General features: G+C 42.8%; 3 protein-coding genes across 3 annotated transcripts in view; 2 read left to right on the top strand and 1 right to left on the bottom strand.

Moving 5' to 3' along the window:
- cdk17 (cyclin dependent kinase 17) overlaps positions 1 to 523 on the bottom strand; it is a 34,420-nt gene extending 33,897 nt beyond the window's left edge. Inside the window, exon 1 of the mRNA XM_076076015.1 lies at positions 229 to 523. The gene's annotated coding sequence lies outside the window, so the exon portion shown is untranslated. The remainder of the gene's footprint in view (positions 1 to 228) is intronic.
- Positions 524 to 1,984: 1,461 nt separating this feature from the next.
- Positions 1,985 to 6,749, top strand: phyh (phytanoyl-CoA 2-hydroxylase). The gene is made up of 9 exons (XM_076076077.1): positions 1,985 to 2,062; positions 3,070 to 3,125; positions 3,491 to 3,601; positions 3,863 to 4,031; positions 4,269 to 4,350; positions 4,464 to 4,645; positions 4,808 to 4,957; positions 5,150 to 5,284; positions 5,976 to 6,749. Exons 1-9 carry the CDS (start codon positions 1,985 to 1,987, stop codon positions 6,027 to 6,029), a joined length of 1,017 nt encoding a protein of 338 aa, XP_075932192.1. The 3' UTR covers positions 6,030 to 6,749.
- Positions 6,750 to 8,719: 1,970 nt separating this feature from the next.
- Positions 8,720 to 14,044, top strand: ucmaa (upper zone of growth plate and cartilage matrix associated a). The gene is made up of 5 exons (XM_076076299.1): positions 8,720 to 8,812; positions 9,822 to 9,881; positions 9,976 to 10,068; positions 12,776 to 12,874; positions 13,956 to 14,044. The coding sequence occupies exons 1-5, from the start codon at positions 8,755 to 8,757 to the stop codon at positions 14,042 to 14,044; spliced, it is 399 nt and encodes a 132-aa protein (XP_075932414.1). The 5' UTR covers positions 8,720 to 8,754.
- The last annotated feature ends 89 nt before the right edge of the window (positions 14,045 to 14,133 follow it).

Here is a 14,133-nt window from a genome sequence, read left to right on the forward strand (position 1 = left end):
AAACAAATCAGACTATTTGCTCAATACAGAACAGCCCCAACTGCACCGCAGGTACCTGTAAAATATGATATTTATAATTAGCTGGTTATTAATTATTCTCAAACTGCAGTGTTGACATGTCCACACACCCCTATTCAGTCTTCGTCCTAAGCGGCCGGGACAAAATGTAACGCCACGGAGTCCATTATCGGACAGACTGTGTGTTACTCACATTTGAGTCATTTTTACCTGAAAAATGGTGAATTCCGTCGTTTCAAGCCGACTCTCCGGAGCAGCCAGGCCCGGATGCCCTCCTCCGCTTTATCCGCCCACTGAAGTAACGTTAGTCAAACACAGCTCCGTCTGTGCTCGGTTTCGGTTCCAAACGAAAAAGAAATATCCTCCGAGACACACAGAGAAATGTGAGAGGTTGGAGGACGGGGAGCTTAAGACCGAACCCCCAAAATGTCGTTCATGTGGCGGTGAAAGCAGTTTAAAGAGGCTGGAGGAGGATCTGTGTCGACAGAGGAGAAGGGAGGGGTGTAACCCTGCTGCCATCAAGCTCAACGCAGTGGTATATTATAAGGCTTCCTGTACAATTTCAAAATAAAACTATTATCAGCTGACGTCTGTCGTGTTGTATTCAAAATAAAACTGACATAAATAACTTTTTCTATAATATCTAGATAGTTATGAACACGCACGCATACATATATTCTCAATGTTGTGTTTTGACATATTTAATGGTATGATTTTGGCTTATATGATATCATTGTGCAAAGAGAAAGTCAACTTTCCGCTAATGCTTGCAAACTGCAGTTAACTTGACGAAGTTGAGGGACGCAGTAGGAAATGCAGATAAACGAAACAAAGGTGACTTTATTTGAATGGCTTTCTTTTCAACTGTTTCTTGTAACACATTCGCTTACACTGCAACAATGTAGCTTTTCAGCGGACATAACAGGATGTAACATTGTAGAAATGATTCAAAATACAGTTTCTCCCATCTTCAGTCCATCTTCAATCAAATATGCAGCTTTTACTACATGGATGTATTTAATTATGACAATAAAACAATAATTACAAAACACTAGTACTCATCATTTATAAAAGACATTTAGGGTATTACAAAAAATCTAAAGGTTTATAAATGGCGCTCGTAGTAAATCTGTTCAGTTGTACCAAATTATACTCAAGGGATTCATTATAAAATAATCCTTGAGATTATCAGATGGTGGTTTACAGGCTGTCCATTTACAACAACATTCTAAAATTGACCGTGGACTGTATGTAAAAAGATTTACAACGAAATACATATTCAGGAAATTCATTTAAAGTTGAAAAGATGTTTGTGTGATGTAGTGAATAATTCATTTCTCCTTCTTCCTTCAATGATTGGGTTAATTAATTGATTTGAAAGGATGAATATTAATATCAATAGCCATCATCTGAGTGAAAAACAGAAACAGAAAAATGGGACATCGGACATAAATTGGACAGACAACCATAAACATAACGCGCGTTAGGCTTTATTTCTGGTTATTTGGCGCCGCCTGCTGGACAAAAGCTGCAGCGGCGACAATTAATCCAATCCTATTTTTGGTGTTACTGTCCTGCAGGGATTTACAGTGCTAATATCTCACAATATAATATATGTTTAAAGAGTTAGCTTACCTAAATCACAAAAACGTATATTGACATTTAACCTCTCTGGGACATATATATATATTTTTAATTATTAGAGCAGGTTTTGAGATATCTATCTCTAAATCTTCTCCTGTCAAACAATTACAATTACAATGGAGGTCGATGACATTTCCTTTGTGCAGCTGGAGGCACGGACACATTGTATTCTTGAGTTGCTTGTACACAGCTGTATGAACAGCTGTCTGAAGTGTACGTGTGAGTGCTGTCGTCACTCTGCTCTTTGCCCCAGTCAGACCCGCTCTCTCCTGTCATCGGTGTTGTTTATCTGGATCACACCGGGAGACTACCTGACTGGAACATGTCTCGGGCTGCGGAAAGACTCAGGCTGCTGATCAGTCATCTTGATCGACCACCTGCCACGATTGTATCCTTTTTGGTTCATGCTTTGTTTATATGTTTGGATCACCGGGAGCGGTTAGCGGACAGCTCTGGTGGGCTAGCCCGGGGTCCCTCGGTCGACTGCAGGCCTAGAGTAACATGAGGATCAATACAGGAGGCATTTACTGCCTACTAGATTTAAGAGTTTGGAAATATATCTCTAACAGTTAATGTTGGAGCTATTTATTTGATATTCCATCCATCCATCCATCCATCCATTTTCCACCGCTTATCCGGGGTCGGGTCGCGGTGGCAGCAGGGCAAGCAGGCCGACCCAGACCTCCCTCTCACCGGCAACATGTTCCAGCTCATTCTGGGGGATCCCGAGGCGTTCCCAGGCCAGCTGGGAGATGTAATCTCTCCAGCGTGTTCTGTTATTTGATATTGTATTTTGTTATTTCATTTATAAGTAGTATTGTTTAATTATTGTAGATGTTTTATATATTAAGATTATTTTTCTCTTTAATAGTAATTTGTTTAGTTATATTGTTTTTTGGGTAATTACTGTGGGCACCTGTTGCTATATATACGAGTAGAAGGATAGGACCAGCATGCACCGGGCGTATAGTTTTTACCAGCATATCACATCACAGGAGAGACAGCACGACACGAGTTTTGTTAGTTCGTTTGTTTGCTTTATTCAATAAACACAAAAATCGGAATCCTGCATGGACAATCCACTCTCTTCTGGCTGCGTAAAAATACCGACCACGGTGCATCAGTGGCGTTTGAGTATTGTTTGTTTAAGTTGGATGAAGTCGACAAATGGCCACTACAGTTACGTTAGGCTCCGGCATTGTCTTTATACGTCTATCTAACGTAGCGGAGACAATACAACGTTAGCTTAAAATAACTCAGGAAAGCTAACGTTAGCATGTCTGTTTAGGGTCGTTTGTAAAGCGTGAGTGTTTTTATCTTTAATTAATACGTTCAGTTATATACGTCGAAGGCTTTTCTATTTCTTTGACTTTCCACACTGTCGTTTCCTTGACCTGTTTTCTGCAGAGAGCCGCACCGACCTCAGCTCAAAGCTTCAGCTACAGCTCCCCACAGAGACTGAGGTAGGGACACGCAGGCCGGTTGAATCAGGCTTAAGGTCACAAGTTATACAATGCATGTTTATCATTCACCTCTGACACAGTTTCTCCACTTTATCTGCGTGTAGCAGCAGGTGGTGCATTTAGTTTCACGTGTTCATAAGACAACGACTAAACAAACCCTACTTAAAAAAAAAAAAGATAATTTAGTGGCAGTTCATGTCCCATGTTAGTAAGTAGCTAAGCCAACAACTGTAAATTACTGTAAATCCAATATGACTTGAATGCAACGTTCACATAAACATGGTCTATCAGTCATTACCGGTTTATAGGAACCTTCCATAACACAGATGTTGATATGGATGTTTGTTATCCCTTTCTCTGGGCAGATACACCGACAATACCGACCTGCTGACCCCAGAACAGCGACTCTTCTTTGAGGAAAATGGCTTCATCCTCATCAAGAATCTGGTGTCTGAAGAGGACATCGACAAGTTCAGGTGAGCATCAGAGACTCTGCCAACCACAAAGAAGAAACAATAGAGGCCTTATATAGCAGTGGAACTATAAAACCTACAAAATACAATTAAACCCATTATTGAGAACAGCAAACTCACTATGACGCGTCTCCAAGGATATTGTATATCTTACTGACATGTACAATATCGATCCATGACTCCACAGTGAATAAATAGGTATGTTTATTATAGACCTGCAGATGTTTTGTCAGGTGATGAATGTGATCCATGTGTGTTCCTCAGGAAGGAGTTTGAACGGGTCTGTCGACAGGAAGTCAAGGTTCCCGGAATGGTGGTGATGCGGGACGTGGCAATCGTTAAGTCCGAGTTCGTTCCGGATCAGAAAGCGGTCTCCAAACTCCAGGATTTCCAGGAAGATCCTGAACTGTTCCGGTACTGCTCCTTGCCACAGGTACGTACACACACACACACACACACACACACACACACACACACACACACACACACACACACACACACATTGGTGCAGTTGGTTTAAAAACCCAACTGCACCAATTTTCCACAAACAAAAACATATGTCAACAGAATGAACTCTCAAATTTGTATTCTTTTTTTTAAAATAACTTACATTTGAAATAATTAAAACCTGAACACCGTTAAGGCAAGAACATGTGCTTTCCCATGTCAGATTCTGAAGTATGTCGAGTGTTTCACCGGACCCAACATCATGGCCATGCACACAATGCTGATCAACAAACCTCCTGATGCAGGTATGGAGCTATTCGTATTCACAATAAGCTGTTTTTTTGTTTACCTCAACACGGGAACTGCCGTATTAATAAGCCTCATCCAGTTCGGTCAAACACATCAACTGTTGTTTCAGGTAAGAAGACGTCTCGTCACCCGATGCATCAGGATCTGCACTACTTCCCGTTCCGCCCGGCCGACCGGATCGTCTGCTCTTGGACTGCGATGGAGAGAGTGGACAGGCAGAATGGCTGCCTGGTCGTCCTGCCGGGAACGCACACCAGCACGCTGCGAGAGCACGACTACCCAGAGTGGGAGGTACACAGGTACACACACACACACACACACACACACACACACACACACACACACACACACACACACACACACACACACACACACACACACACACACACGTGACATTCACCATGAACGCCCGCCAGAAGGAACACACGTGTGCAATGTCTCGCATGTCCTCAGGGTGGCGTGAACAAGATGTACCACGGAGTGCGCGACTTTGACCCGACGCTCCCCAGCGTGCACCTGGAGATGGAGAAGGGCGACACCGTCTTCTTCCACCCGCTGCTGATCCACGGCTCCGGCATGAACCAGACGCAGGGCTTCCGCAAGGTACCGCGCTACCCATAATCCACCTCAGACAAACTAGCTCCGTACTGCCTCTGCTCAGGAGGATTTTTGTGTGCGCTCTTGTTTTTGTGATCTACAAAAAGCAAATCATAACGGCAGATGTGATGAAAATTATACATTTTAAAGGGAAAGGTGAGTGAACACGTGTGTGTTTGTTTGTGTGTGTGTGTCCAGGCCATCTCCTGCCACTACGCCAGCGCTGACTGCTATTACATCGACGTGAAAGGAACCACGCAGGAAAACATAGAAAAGGAAGTGAAGGAAATCGCAACCAGGAAGTACGATTTGGACGACGGATTTGAATTTAAGGTCAGACGCTTACATTCACATGACATCCATCTGTTTAAAACGTTTCCTCCGACAACACAATCTGATATTCAGAAGGCTCGAATGCGCTTGATACAGTTGGATTACTTCTGGATTTTTAGATATTTCACACCGTTTACACACAATCCTACATGACCACATGATTTTATGAGAGAATGCCAGCGTGTATTTGAAAACAAAGCCAGAGCACCAGCTATCTATTAAGTGCAATCCCCTATGCGTGGGCCATGTGGTCCGTCAGCTGCCGGGCACAAGGAGAGGGATGGATTCTAGGGAAACCAATGCAGCAGCACGACCGCCATCTGCCACCTGAACATCACCTGAACATCACCAGAATTGCAAACCGACTTCATAAATTGCAATAACAACTGATACTAGCTGGTGTCTTGTTATTGTTTACAAGCAGCTGTCATGCTACATTTACTTTGCGGTTAGCCTTTGCAGAGCAACACGTATTTGAGAGCTTGGAACCCATCGTAAGAGAAACATAGAAGCATGCTTCGTGCATTGTGTCTTGCTCAAAAATAAGCATTAATATATCAGTAAACTGGCTGATTATCTTTGGGACATAATGTAGTTGTATAGATAACATGTTAATAAGAAACCCTTTTCTTTTTTTGAAGGTTTGTTTTTGTCGAGCTGACCCGTAAACTCGTTTTTTTCCCCGCTACAGGACACCTGGGCTTTCAAAGGCCGCCTGGTTCAAGGAGAGAGGACGTCGCTGTGAAAGCGAAGCACGAAGCAAACGCCACGTCGTTGCAGCGCGACCGACCACAGATCGACACGGTGATCGGATAAGAAGCAACAGGGGCACGTTCGCACCAGCACAGGACGTCTTCAAGGCTTCCTGTCGTAAAGAAAAAACAGATTTCTAATGATGCAATCCCTAATTTGCTTTAGATCACTTCCTGTTTATTTAATTGAGGCCGCGGAGTTTGGGCTCGTCGTTAACATTTTGGGAATGTAATCCATGTTATTCTAAAAACGGGAAATACTATTTCAATAGAAAAAGTCAGTAAATCACTACACTGTCATGCAGAATGAAGGTTATGAGCACACCTGCTGCTACGTGCTGTACAGTGTCTTACAGCACAACATGCAGTTTAATTCAACAAATCCTTCACGGAAAGGGAAGTTGACGATGATTTATGGGATGTTGATTAAGAAAAGTAAGCATATTGTGAGTGACAGAGAGGTAGAGCGAGCTTTAGAGAGAGAGAGAGAATAATGAAAGCTGTATTCAAGCAGAAATGTGCGAGTGATCAGTGTTGATTGTAGCTCTCGTTAATTAACACAAACAGAGGCCTTGACCCAAGTACTGCCTTATAAATGTATCGACGTGTTAATGTCCGTGTGATGATGAGCGAATGAATGTTTGTTTCCTACAATCTTCCTGTGTACAAATGTAATATTTTAATACCATTCATAATAAAAATGAAAGCTATATTCATTATTAATGAGACCTGGTTTCATTTCCTTTTAAAGCTTCAGACACAGAAACACACACTCGCCAATTTGACCTGTAATGTAATTCAATAACAGTCGGTCATCTCATACGATTATAAGCGATTATTAAGTCAACAACATAATTAAATACCAATGTCATAACATCTTGAAACATTAACACCTTATTTGTACATCACATACAATACTTTATGATGTATGTGATATGTAGATTATGTTGAAACAAGTGAGTGAAGGATCTACGATGCTGAAACTGTTGCTCATTAACATTTTAATGAGGGTTTGGCTGTTTTTCAGACGGAGGCCCGGTTATATCCTGGCTCTCCGTGCTGGAACCCCCCCCCGCCCAAAATAACACCCGATCCAGGAGAGCTAAACAGAGTCTTTGTTCGAACCCGGCGGGAAGCTCTCAGCTCTTTAATTCAGAAATGCAGGAAATCCATTCACATGCAGGAGAGCTGACATGTGGAGGCTTTGTCGCAGTCGGCATTAAAGCAGGTGGTAAGCTGACACATGCATATGAACCATGCAGTCTATGATATGGACAAACACCAAATAAGCAGAAGCAAACTTGTGCTTTTGTGTGTGTTTACACACACCTATGCAATATATGCACACCCGCACAAAAACACACATATAAAAACACACATGCACATTCACATAAATGTACAAATGCACACGCAGCAAATAAGTCTCTAACTGCAGACTTATTTACTGTGAATTTTTTCCCAAACTGCAGATCTGATGTCGCTTTCCTGAGCAAAGAGGCCAGTCGTCTCTGCCCAGTTTCCTACGGAGGAAACACATACCAGATTTTACAACATCACACACACACAGTCAGAGGAAAGATCCATGGCAGCTCGTGCACTTTGCATCTCTCGCTTGAAGCCAAACTCCTCTGCTTGCAGTTCCATAGCTATACTAGTGTAGCGTTAACCACAGCTTAGTGCTAAGAACCTGAGATCAGTCATACCTGGAATGATAATGAACGGGTCCGCTGCAGCTTCAAGATGCTACCTGCACACACTCTGCCTGCAAGCGGAAGTATACGTCATTCCCATGGAAAGGTTACAATGCACAATAGGGTCATAAAGCCAACAAAACATGAAAAAAGAATTCTGTTAAAAATCTTCAAACTGCAAAATAACCGATATTTTCCTCACTTAAAGGAGCTAAATTTCAGAGCATTGAAAAACAAAATGCGTTCACACGGCGATAACCTCTGTTCCCCCTCCGGTAAACGCCGCGTTAGCTCCGTCAGCACTGTTGCCGTTGTTGGCACCGTTAGCTGCCAGCTGCCGCCTCGGCCGTCGCCATGTTGAGAGCCGCGTGGAGACAATCCCTCAATCGTAGGTATGCTCCGAATTTGGAATCGAGCACCTTTTAATATACAGTCGAACTGAACAGTGAACTTTGGCAGACGGACTCAAATTGAACCCGTGATGCTAATCAAATACACAAAAACAAAAACATTTTGTCTAAGGACCGCTATCGTGAGTTCTGTTTGAACTTGATCCTAAAGGCACCAAAGGGCGATAGACATCCGGGACGAATCTTGGATAACTGATCGGCTGGTGGCGAGAGACGTGTCCTCGTTCATGTCAGCTCATCCACCCATAATTTGCCAGCATGTGACACAAGATTCATGAACACTGGGCCAAAGAGATGCATCTCAAGCTAACAAACATACTGGAGACATTTGACATTATTTTATGTCCTTGTCCTCTTTCTTTAAAAAAAGGCACTTTACGCATACTGTGGTTTTCCATTCTGCTGCCCTCTTTTTTTTAAACTCACCTCACCTCATCACTCCTTGTTTTCTTCCTCCTCTTCTTTTCCTTTGGACAACTGGTATTCCAGCAGCCTCCTTCCCCTCCCTTCCTCTTTCTCCTCCCACTCTCTTCCACTCTCCCACCTTCCTCATCATTCAGCTCAGTTCATCTAACTGTGCGTTAAGTCCACTGTAGTTCTTGCTTTTCTCTCTCAAGATGTCCTGGACTCGAGTCTTCGTGCTCTCTTTGCTCACCACCCTCCTCATCCTCACCTGTGAGTACCTTGTCTGGGTGACTGGGGGAAAAGTATTTTTTGGGGGGGTTAAACATCATCCTTGGGCGATAAGCAGAAAGGTTTTGAGGATATAAAGTGCTGATATGTGAGGTCCGTTAGTCTGCTTGAGCATGATTTCTTTTGTATGTATCAGAGTTTGACTCTGTCAAAGTAGATTTTAGATTCCACATATATTTTCTAAATTCAGCTTAATATTTGCAATTTGGGGATCAGTGTGAATCAACTTGTAAAGTTGTAAAAGTAAAAAAATTGAAAATAATGCTGATTGTTTAATTGAATTGAAACGTTTTAAGTCAATCAAAGTGATAACTGTTAGATGGATTAGCCAAACAAGACATTTTACGGTTTACAGTCATTATGAGAAATTATGATTGTGGCTATTTTAATCCCATTTAAATCTGGCACATTGGTCACTTGTAGAGGGACAATGAAGGCCAACGCAAACTTCGGTCTATTGGTGACATCAGAGGTCCGCCTGTAATAATAATAATCTCGTGTGATGTTATTTCTTTGCATGTACTTTGTTTCTGAGACGTGGTTTCTAACTGTAAACTGTAGTGCAGTAACTTGTAGAGGACAATTTAGAATTATTTTTGGCCCAAACATCAAACACTGGTACAAATAAGAAATAGGGGGCTAGAAAGCTTTATGTAAATCATAATCTAGTGCTTCTGCACAGAAGTTTGGGGTTTATTCCGTATATAAATGAGGTTTTCATTGTCCACTTTATCATAGGGATAAAGAAATAAGAACATGTCTGAATTCTCAGTTTCCAGCTCTTTATGCCAAATGCTCATTAATATTAATAAAAGGCCATTCACACCAACTTTTTGAGTATATATTTTCAGAATTTTAAACGCACAAACAGATGGCAATACAGTTTAGCAAATCTCAACATGCATGTGCTAATAGTAGTGTTACAATATTGGCCCCATATGCATGCTTTGGTGCCAAGACGGGAAATGATCCTTGCTCCTTCTCCGCACAGTTTCCAGTGTGGTGAGAAGCGCGGCGGTGCGGGGCGACTCAAAAGCAGCCGATCCTAAAGGTGACACTTCTTCAAGCCTCTTAACGATTTCAAAAAAACCTCGCTCCACATTTCCTCCCTGCGTGACCATCGCCTTCTGACCTCTGACCTTTAGGCGCAGCGCGGCAAGTGTTCATGCCCGAGTCGGACGCCTCCAACTTCTTCAAGCGCCGCAGTCGCCGCTCAACCCGATACTACGAGCTGCAAGGCAAGTTCTTCGATATCTACCTATTGGTTTGTAGTTCCGAGGATGACGTGGTTTGAGCTTTTGACTGCAAGCTGCGAAAGTTCAGGAGAGAAATAGAAAGAGAGTCGTGGAAACTCAAGCAGGTGTTGTTCCACATAGCACCAGCTCTATCTGACACACACACACACACTGGAGGCCGCTGAAGGAGTCACAGGGTAGTATGGAGCAGGCTCCCCCTCTCTCAGTTTTCTCGGCACAATAAGCTCATTCTTCCACTGCCACTTCAAACCAACTGAACAAACACACGGATGAGAGGTGTTCTAGGCCAAAGCTGCAAACACACAGGAACTCATTATCATACTCTAGCATCCAACATATCCAAACAGGATTCCTGTCTTCCTTTAAAGCACAAAAATGGCCGGACTTGTCGATATGCTGCCGACAACGGCGGCGCTCGTATTTACAGTCAAGTATGTTAATTGAATTCTCTTCTGCCCGCCCATCAGAGCACCAAACGGGGCCTCGGCTCTGCACTAACAGGCCCACATTCTCGGAACAATAATAAAACACTGATGTCCCCTTGCCAGGACGGTTCATGAGAACCTGAGGGGACAGCCGAGCAGCTGGGAGGACTTTTTTTAAAATTTTGCCAGAAAGTGATGCACAGGTTGTGTACCGGGGTAATACTGAGAATAGACTGTTGTGGTTTGTCAGCCAATTTCATGATTTCATATAATCAGTTTAACCTCATTTAGTCTAAGAGGAAAATAGAACCCCCCCCCCCCCCCCCCCTTGCTGCATTGCTCCATTATTAAAAGGAATCAAAAAACCTTAAATCGGGTATATGCAATATTTCCAACAGATGTTGGATGATTGCATAACCAAGTGTGACTTCAGTGCAGTTTTTTTTTTTTTTTTTTTCAAAACTTCCTATGAGTTTCTTTTAGCTTGTGATCTCTTTTTCTGATAAAAGGACATAATAAAAGTTCTAATCACAGTGAGTCTCATGCTATAACATCAGCATCCATGTTCAATATTAGCGGGCTTAATGCTAATCAGAAAATATAACATGGATGTATTTCAGGTCCGGTCTCAATTCTCATCAAAGTAAGCAACGCCATTAATCAAACCCCCCCTGAGGGAATAAATCAAGAGAGAAGTAGTCATTTTATCATAGACTTCCATACAATCAGACTTCTTTTTTGCAACCACCTGCTGATCATTAGAAAGAATGCAAGTTTCAGGCACTTCACTTTTGGCTTCACTTTTTACTTTTTGGCTTCCAGGAGGTGTTGAGCGATTCTACTCAAATCCATAAATGTCAACCTCATGGTGGCACTAGAGCAGGGGTGTCCAAACTTTTTTCAAAGAGGGCCAGATTTGATAATGTGAAAATGCCCAAGGGCCAACAGTCCCTGCTGACATTATTTTAAACAATACAAGTAGCCTATACATACATTGTTATTTAATCATTTTATTTTCAATGACAGCAAATAGCAATGTAACCAAATGTAAGCATTCATGTATGAACACATCTCAACAACTATTCTGCCTTTCTTTCACATCTTGAAAGTCAGATAACACAAAGAACAAGCCATCTAAAAGCTAATTACATAGAAACCGATCAATATTCTCACCTCAAGACCATCTTAAATATGACTTAGTGAGGGTAATGAAAAGTTGTCTCACATTTAAGTTCAACACGCATGAAACAGGCTAACGAAAAAAATCAAGTTGTCTCTTAGTATCTGATGATAGCTCTTCAGTGTTACGAGCCAGGCAAACATTAGCAAACTCGGTCTTCTTCTCGGGGCAATTATGTTTTCTGCTATTTTCATAACACAGTCTTTGATAAACTCACCTTCCGTAAAAGGTTTGTCATGTTTAGCAATTCCCATGGCCACTTGGTAGCTTACTTTGATGATGTTTTCATGTGAAAAGGACCGCTGCTGTGAGGCCAAGTTATCTTGGAGTTGCTTCACTTTTCTAGCTCGGTCGCTCTGATAGCTTGTTGTAGCATTAGCATGTTTGGTCTCGTAGTGTCTCTTTACATTATATTCCTTAAACAAGGAAACAGTCTCATGACTAATTAGGCAGACACAGTTGTTTCGGTTTTCGGTGAAAAAAGTATTGCGATCTCCACCTCTCCTGGAAGCGGCGGCCCTCATTATCGACTTTCCTTTTGTTACTTGCCGTAACGTGACAGGTCAAGGGTCAGAGCCAATTTCAAACAGCCAGACAGTTACAGAGTGGTGCTGCCACCATGAGGTAAAAAGAGGAATTGCATGTTGAATTTGTATGATTTATTCATTCCGTTTTGACTGTGCTGGCGGGCCATAAATAATGCATTTTAAGACAGAAGGTGCGGGCCATATAAAATCTGACCTCGGGCCGTGATTGGCCCGCGGGCCGGACTTTGGACATGCCTGCCCTAGAGGAAATATCAGTAGATCATCTGTGGTCACTAGGTTTCCACCTCTGAACCATAAATGTCTGTACAAAATGTTACAATACTTATTGGAGAAATTGAGATATTTCACAGGACAAGTGAAAACTCTGAGCTGCTGGTGAGACTCGAGTGGAAGGTGGCCATTAGGGCTCATCCTCTGGGAGCGTGAATGTTTGTACGGAATGTAATGTCAAGCTGTTGAGATGTATATATCAATCTGGACTAAAGTGGCATACTGACCCTCATCCATCAGTATCCTTTCCTTTCTTCTCCCCACAGCCGAGCAGAGGGTAAGGCTTTCCTTGAACGAGCGGAGGAGGGAGTACAACGAGGAGCAAAGGGACGAGTACGACAACTACATCAAGGAGGAGCGCGACGGTGAGACCCTGGATTCCTCTCAACCCCGTCTTTCCTCAAATTGAGAGTACAGCCATCGTAATGCTTGAATGTCAAACAAAAGCAGAAATGAATAGAGACAAAATAACCCTCCGTCAAATCCTCATTTTCACCCCTTCCACAGACGACGAATAACACATTTGACATTATTTGCATCTCAGAATCACTTTGTTTTACTTGAATGGCAGTCGTCACGAGAGGACTCACTATAGGGAGAACGCATCGAGGGAAGGCCGAGTTTGGATCTTGAACAAAAACCTCTCGGCACCCACGAGTCTGGACCACAGCGGAGAGACCAAAATGAAAGCGTCCATTTGTGGTCGACCCCGAGCTGACAATTGTTCTTGCGGCTGTCTGTCTGGTGTGATATAGTAGCAGTGACGGTTTCTAAACTAAGAACTGCAAACACATAGAGATGAGAGTGGGGTTTTAAGGTACACAGTGTTTTGGGTGGTTTATGAGGTGGTTTAGGAGGACAAAACGATCTCCACCAGGCCACAGAACACACTCAGGTTCCGTAGAAACCGGCTTATTGGTCCATAAATGTCAAAACTCTGTTTTTTTACGTCACATTGTTGTCTCTTTATGCTGCATTTACACATTGTCTTTGTATCTGTAGCGAGTCATTAACAAGTGGAAACCAGACTCAAACAAACTGCATTCATGAGCTGAATTCATTGAATTAGTGTTCAAATTTGGATGTAGGTGTAACTGCCAGCGATGGTGGCTTTGCCGCCGTTTTGTCAGCGGTTTGTTGTTTGTTGGCGCCCTTGTAGTTGGTTTCAAAGAGTGGGAGATATCATAGGGAACAGAAATCCCTGATAACTCCTACCTGGATGTTTGCGTTCTCAGTGATAATGTGTGTATGTGGCGTTGTTGGCTGGAAAATCGAATTATAAATTATTTTATAAAGCTCTGTAAAGCAGAGGTGAAGTGCAAGGTCCGGTGACAATTCCCCCTACGACTGACCCCTGTCACATACCAGTAGTCATGTGATCCTTTGGTATTTACATTGTTTTTTTTAAAATTATAGCCACTTTAATTACAAATTCTTTATCCGCAGAGCAAAACGAGAGATCGAGGGAGACGAACGAGCAGCTGCGAGAGTATCACTACGACGGCCACCAACCTCGCTACTACTGGTTCCACTGAGCGTACGGCCGCATGGAGGCCCCTCTCACCGGAGCCAGCGCTGCCATCACCTGTACCCCAGGGGGCTCCTGACACTTTGAGACAGTGCT

Source organism: Anarhichas minor, unplaced genomic scaffold, assembly GCF_050575085.1.
Source record: "Anarhichas minor isolate MPS153535 unplaced genomic scaffold, ASM5057508v1 ptg000055l, whole genome shotgun sequence".
Taxonomy (NCBI): Eukaryota; Metazoa; Chordata; class Actinopteri; order Perciformes; family Anarhichadidae; genus Anarhichas; species Anarhichas minor.

Excerpts from the sequence above, each read along its gene's own strand:
- phyh (XM_076076077.1), top strand. The coding sequence starts at position 1,985 with ATGTCTCGGGCTGCGGAAAGACTCAGGCTGCTGATCAGTCATCTTGAT. Across the intron at positions 2,063-3,069 it reads CCACGATTGTATCCTTTTTG|AGAGCCGCACCGACCTCAGC; the intron begins GTTCATGCTTTG and ends TGTTTTCTGCAG. Across the intron at positions 3,602-3,862 it reads GAGGACATCGACAAGTTCAG|GAAGGAGTTTGAACGGGTCT; the intron begins GTGAGCATCAGA and ends TGTGTTCCTCAG.
- ucmaa (XM_076076299.1), top strand. The coding sequence starts at position 8,755 with ATGTCCTGGACTCGAGTCTTCGTGCTCTCTTTGCTCACCACCCTCCTC. Across the intron at positions 8,813-9,821 it reads CACCCTCCTCATCCTCACCT|TTTCCAGTGTGGTGAGAAGC; the intron begins GTGAGTACCTTG and ends TTCTCCGCACAG. Across the intron at positions 10,069-12,775 it reads CCGATACTACGAGCTGCAAG|CCGAGCAGAGGGTAAGGCTT; the intron begins GCAAGTTCTTCG and ends TTCTCCCCACAG.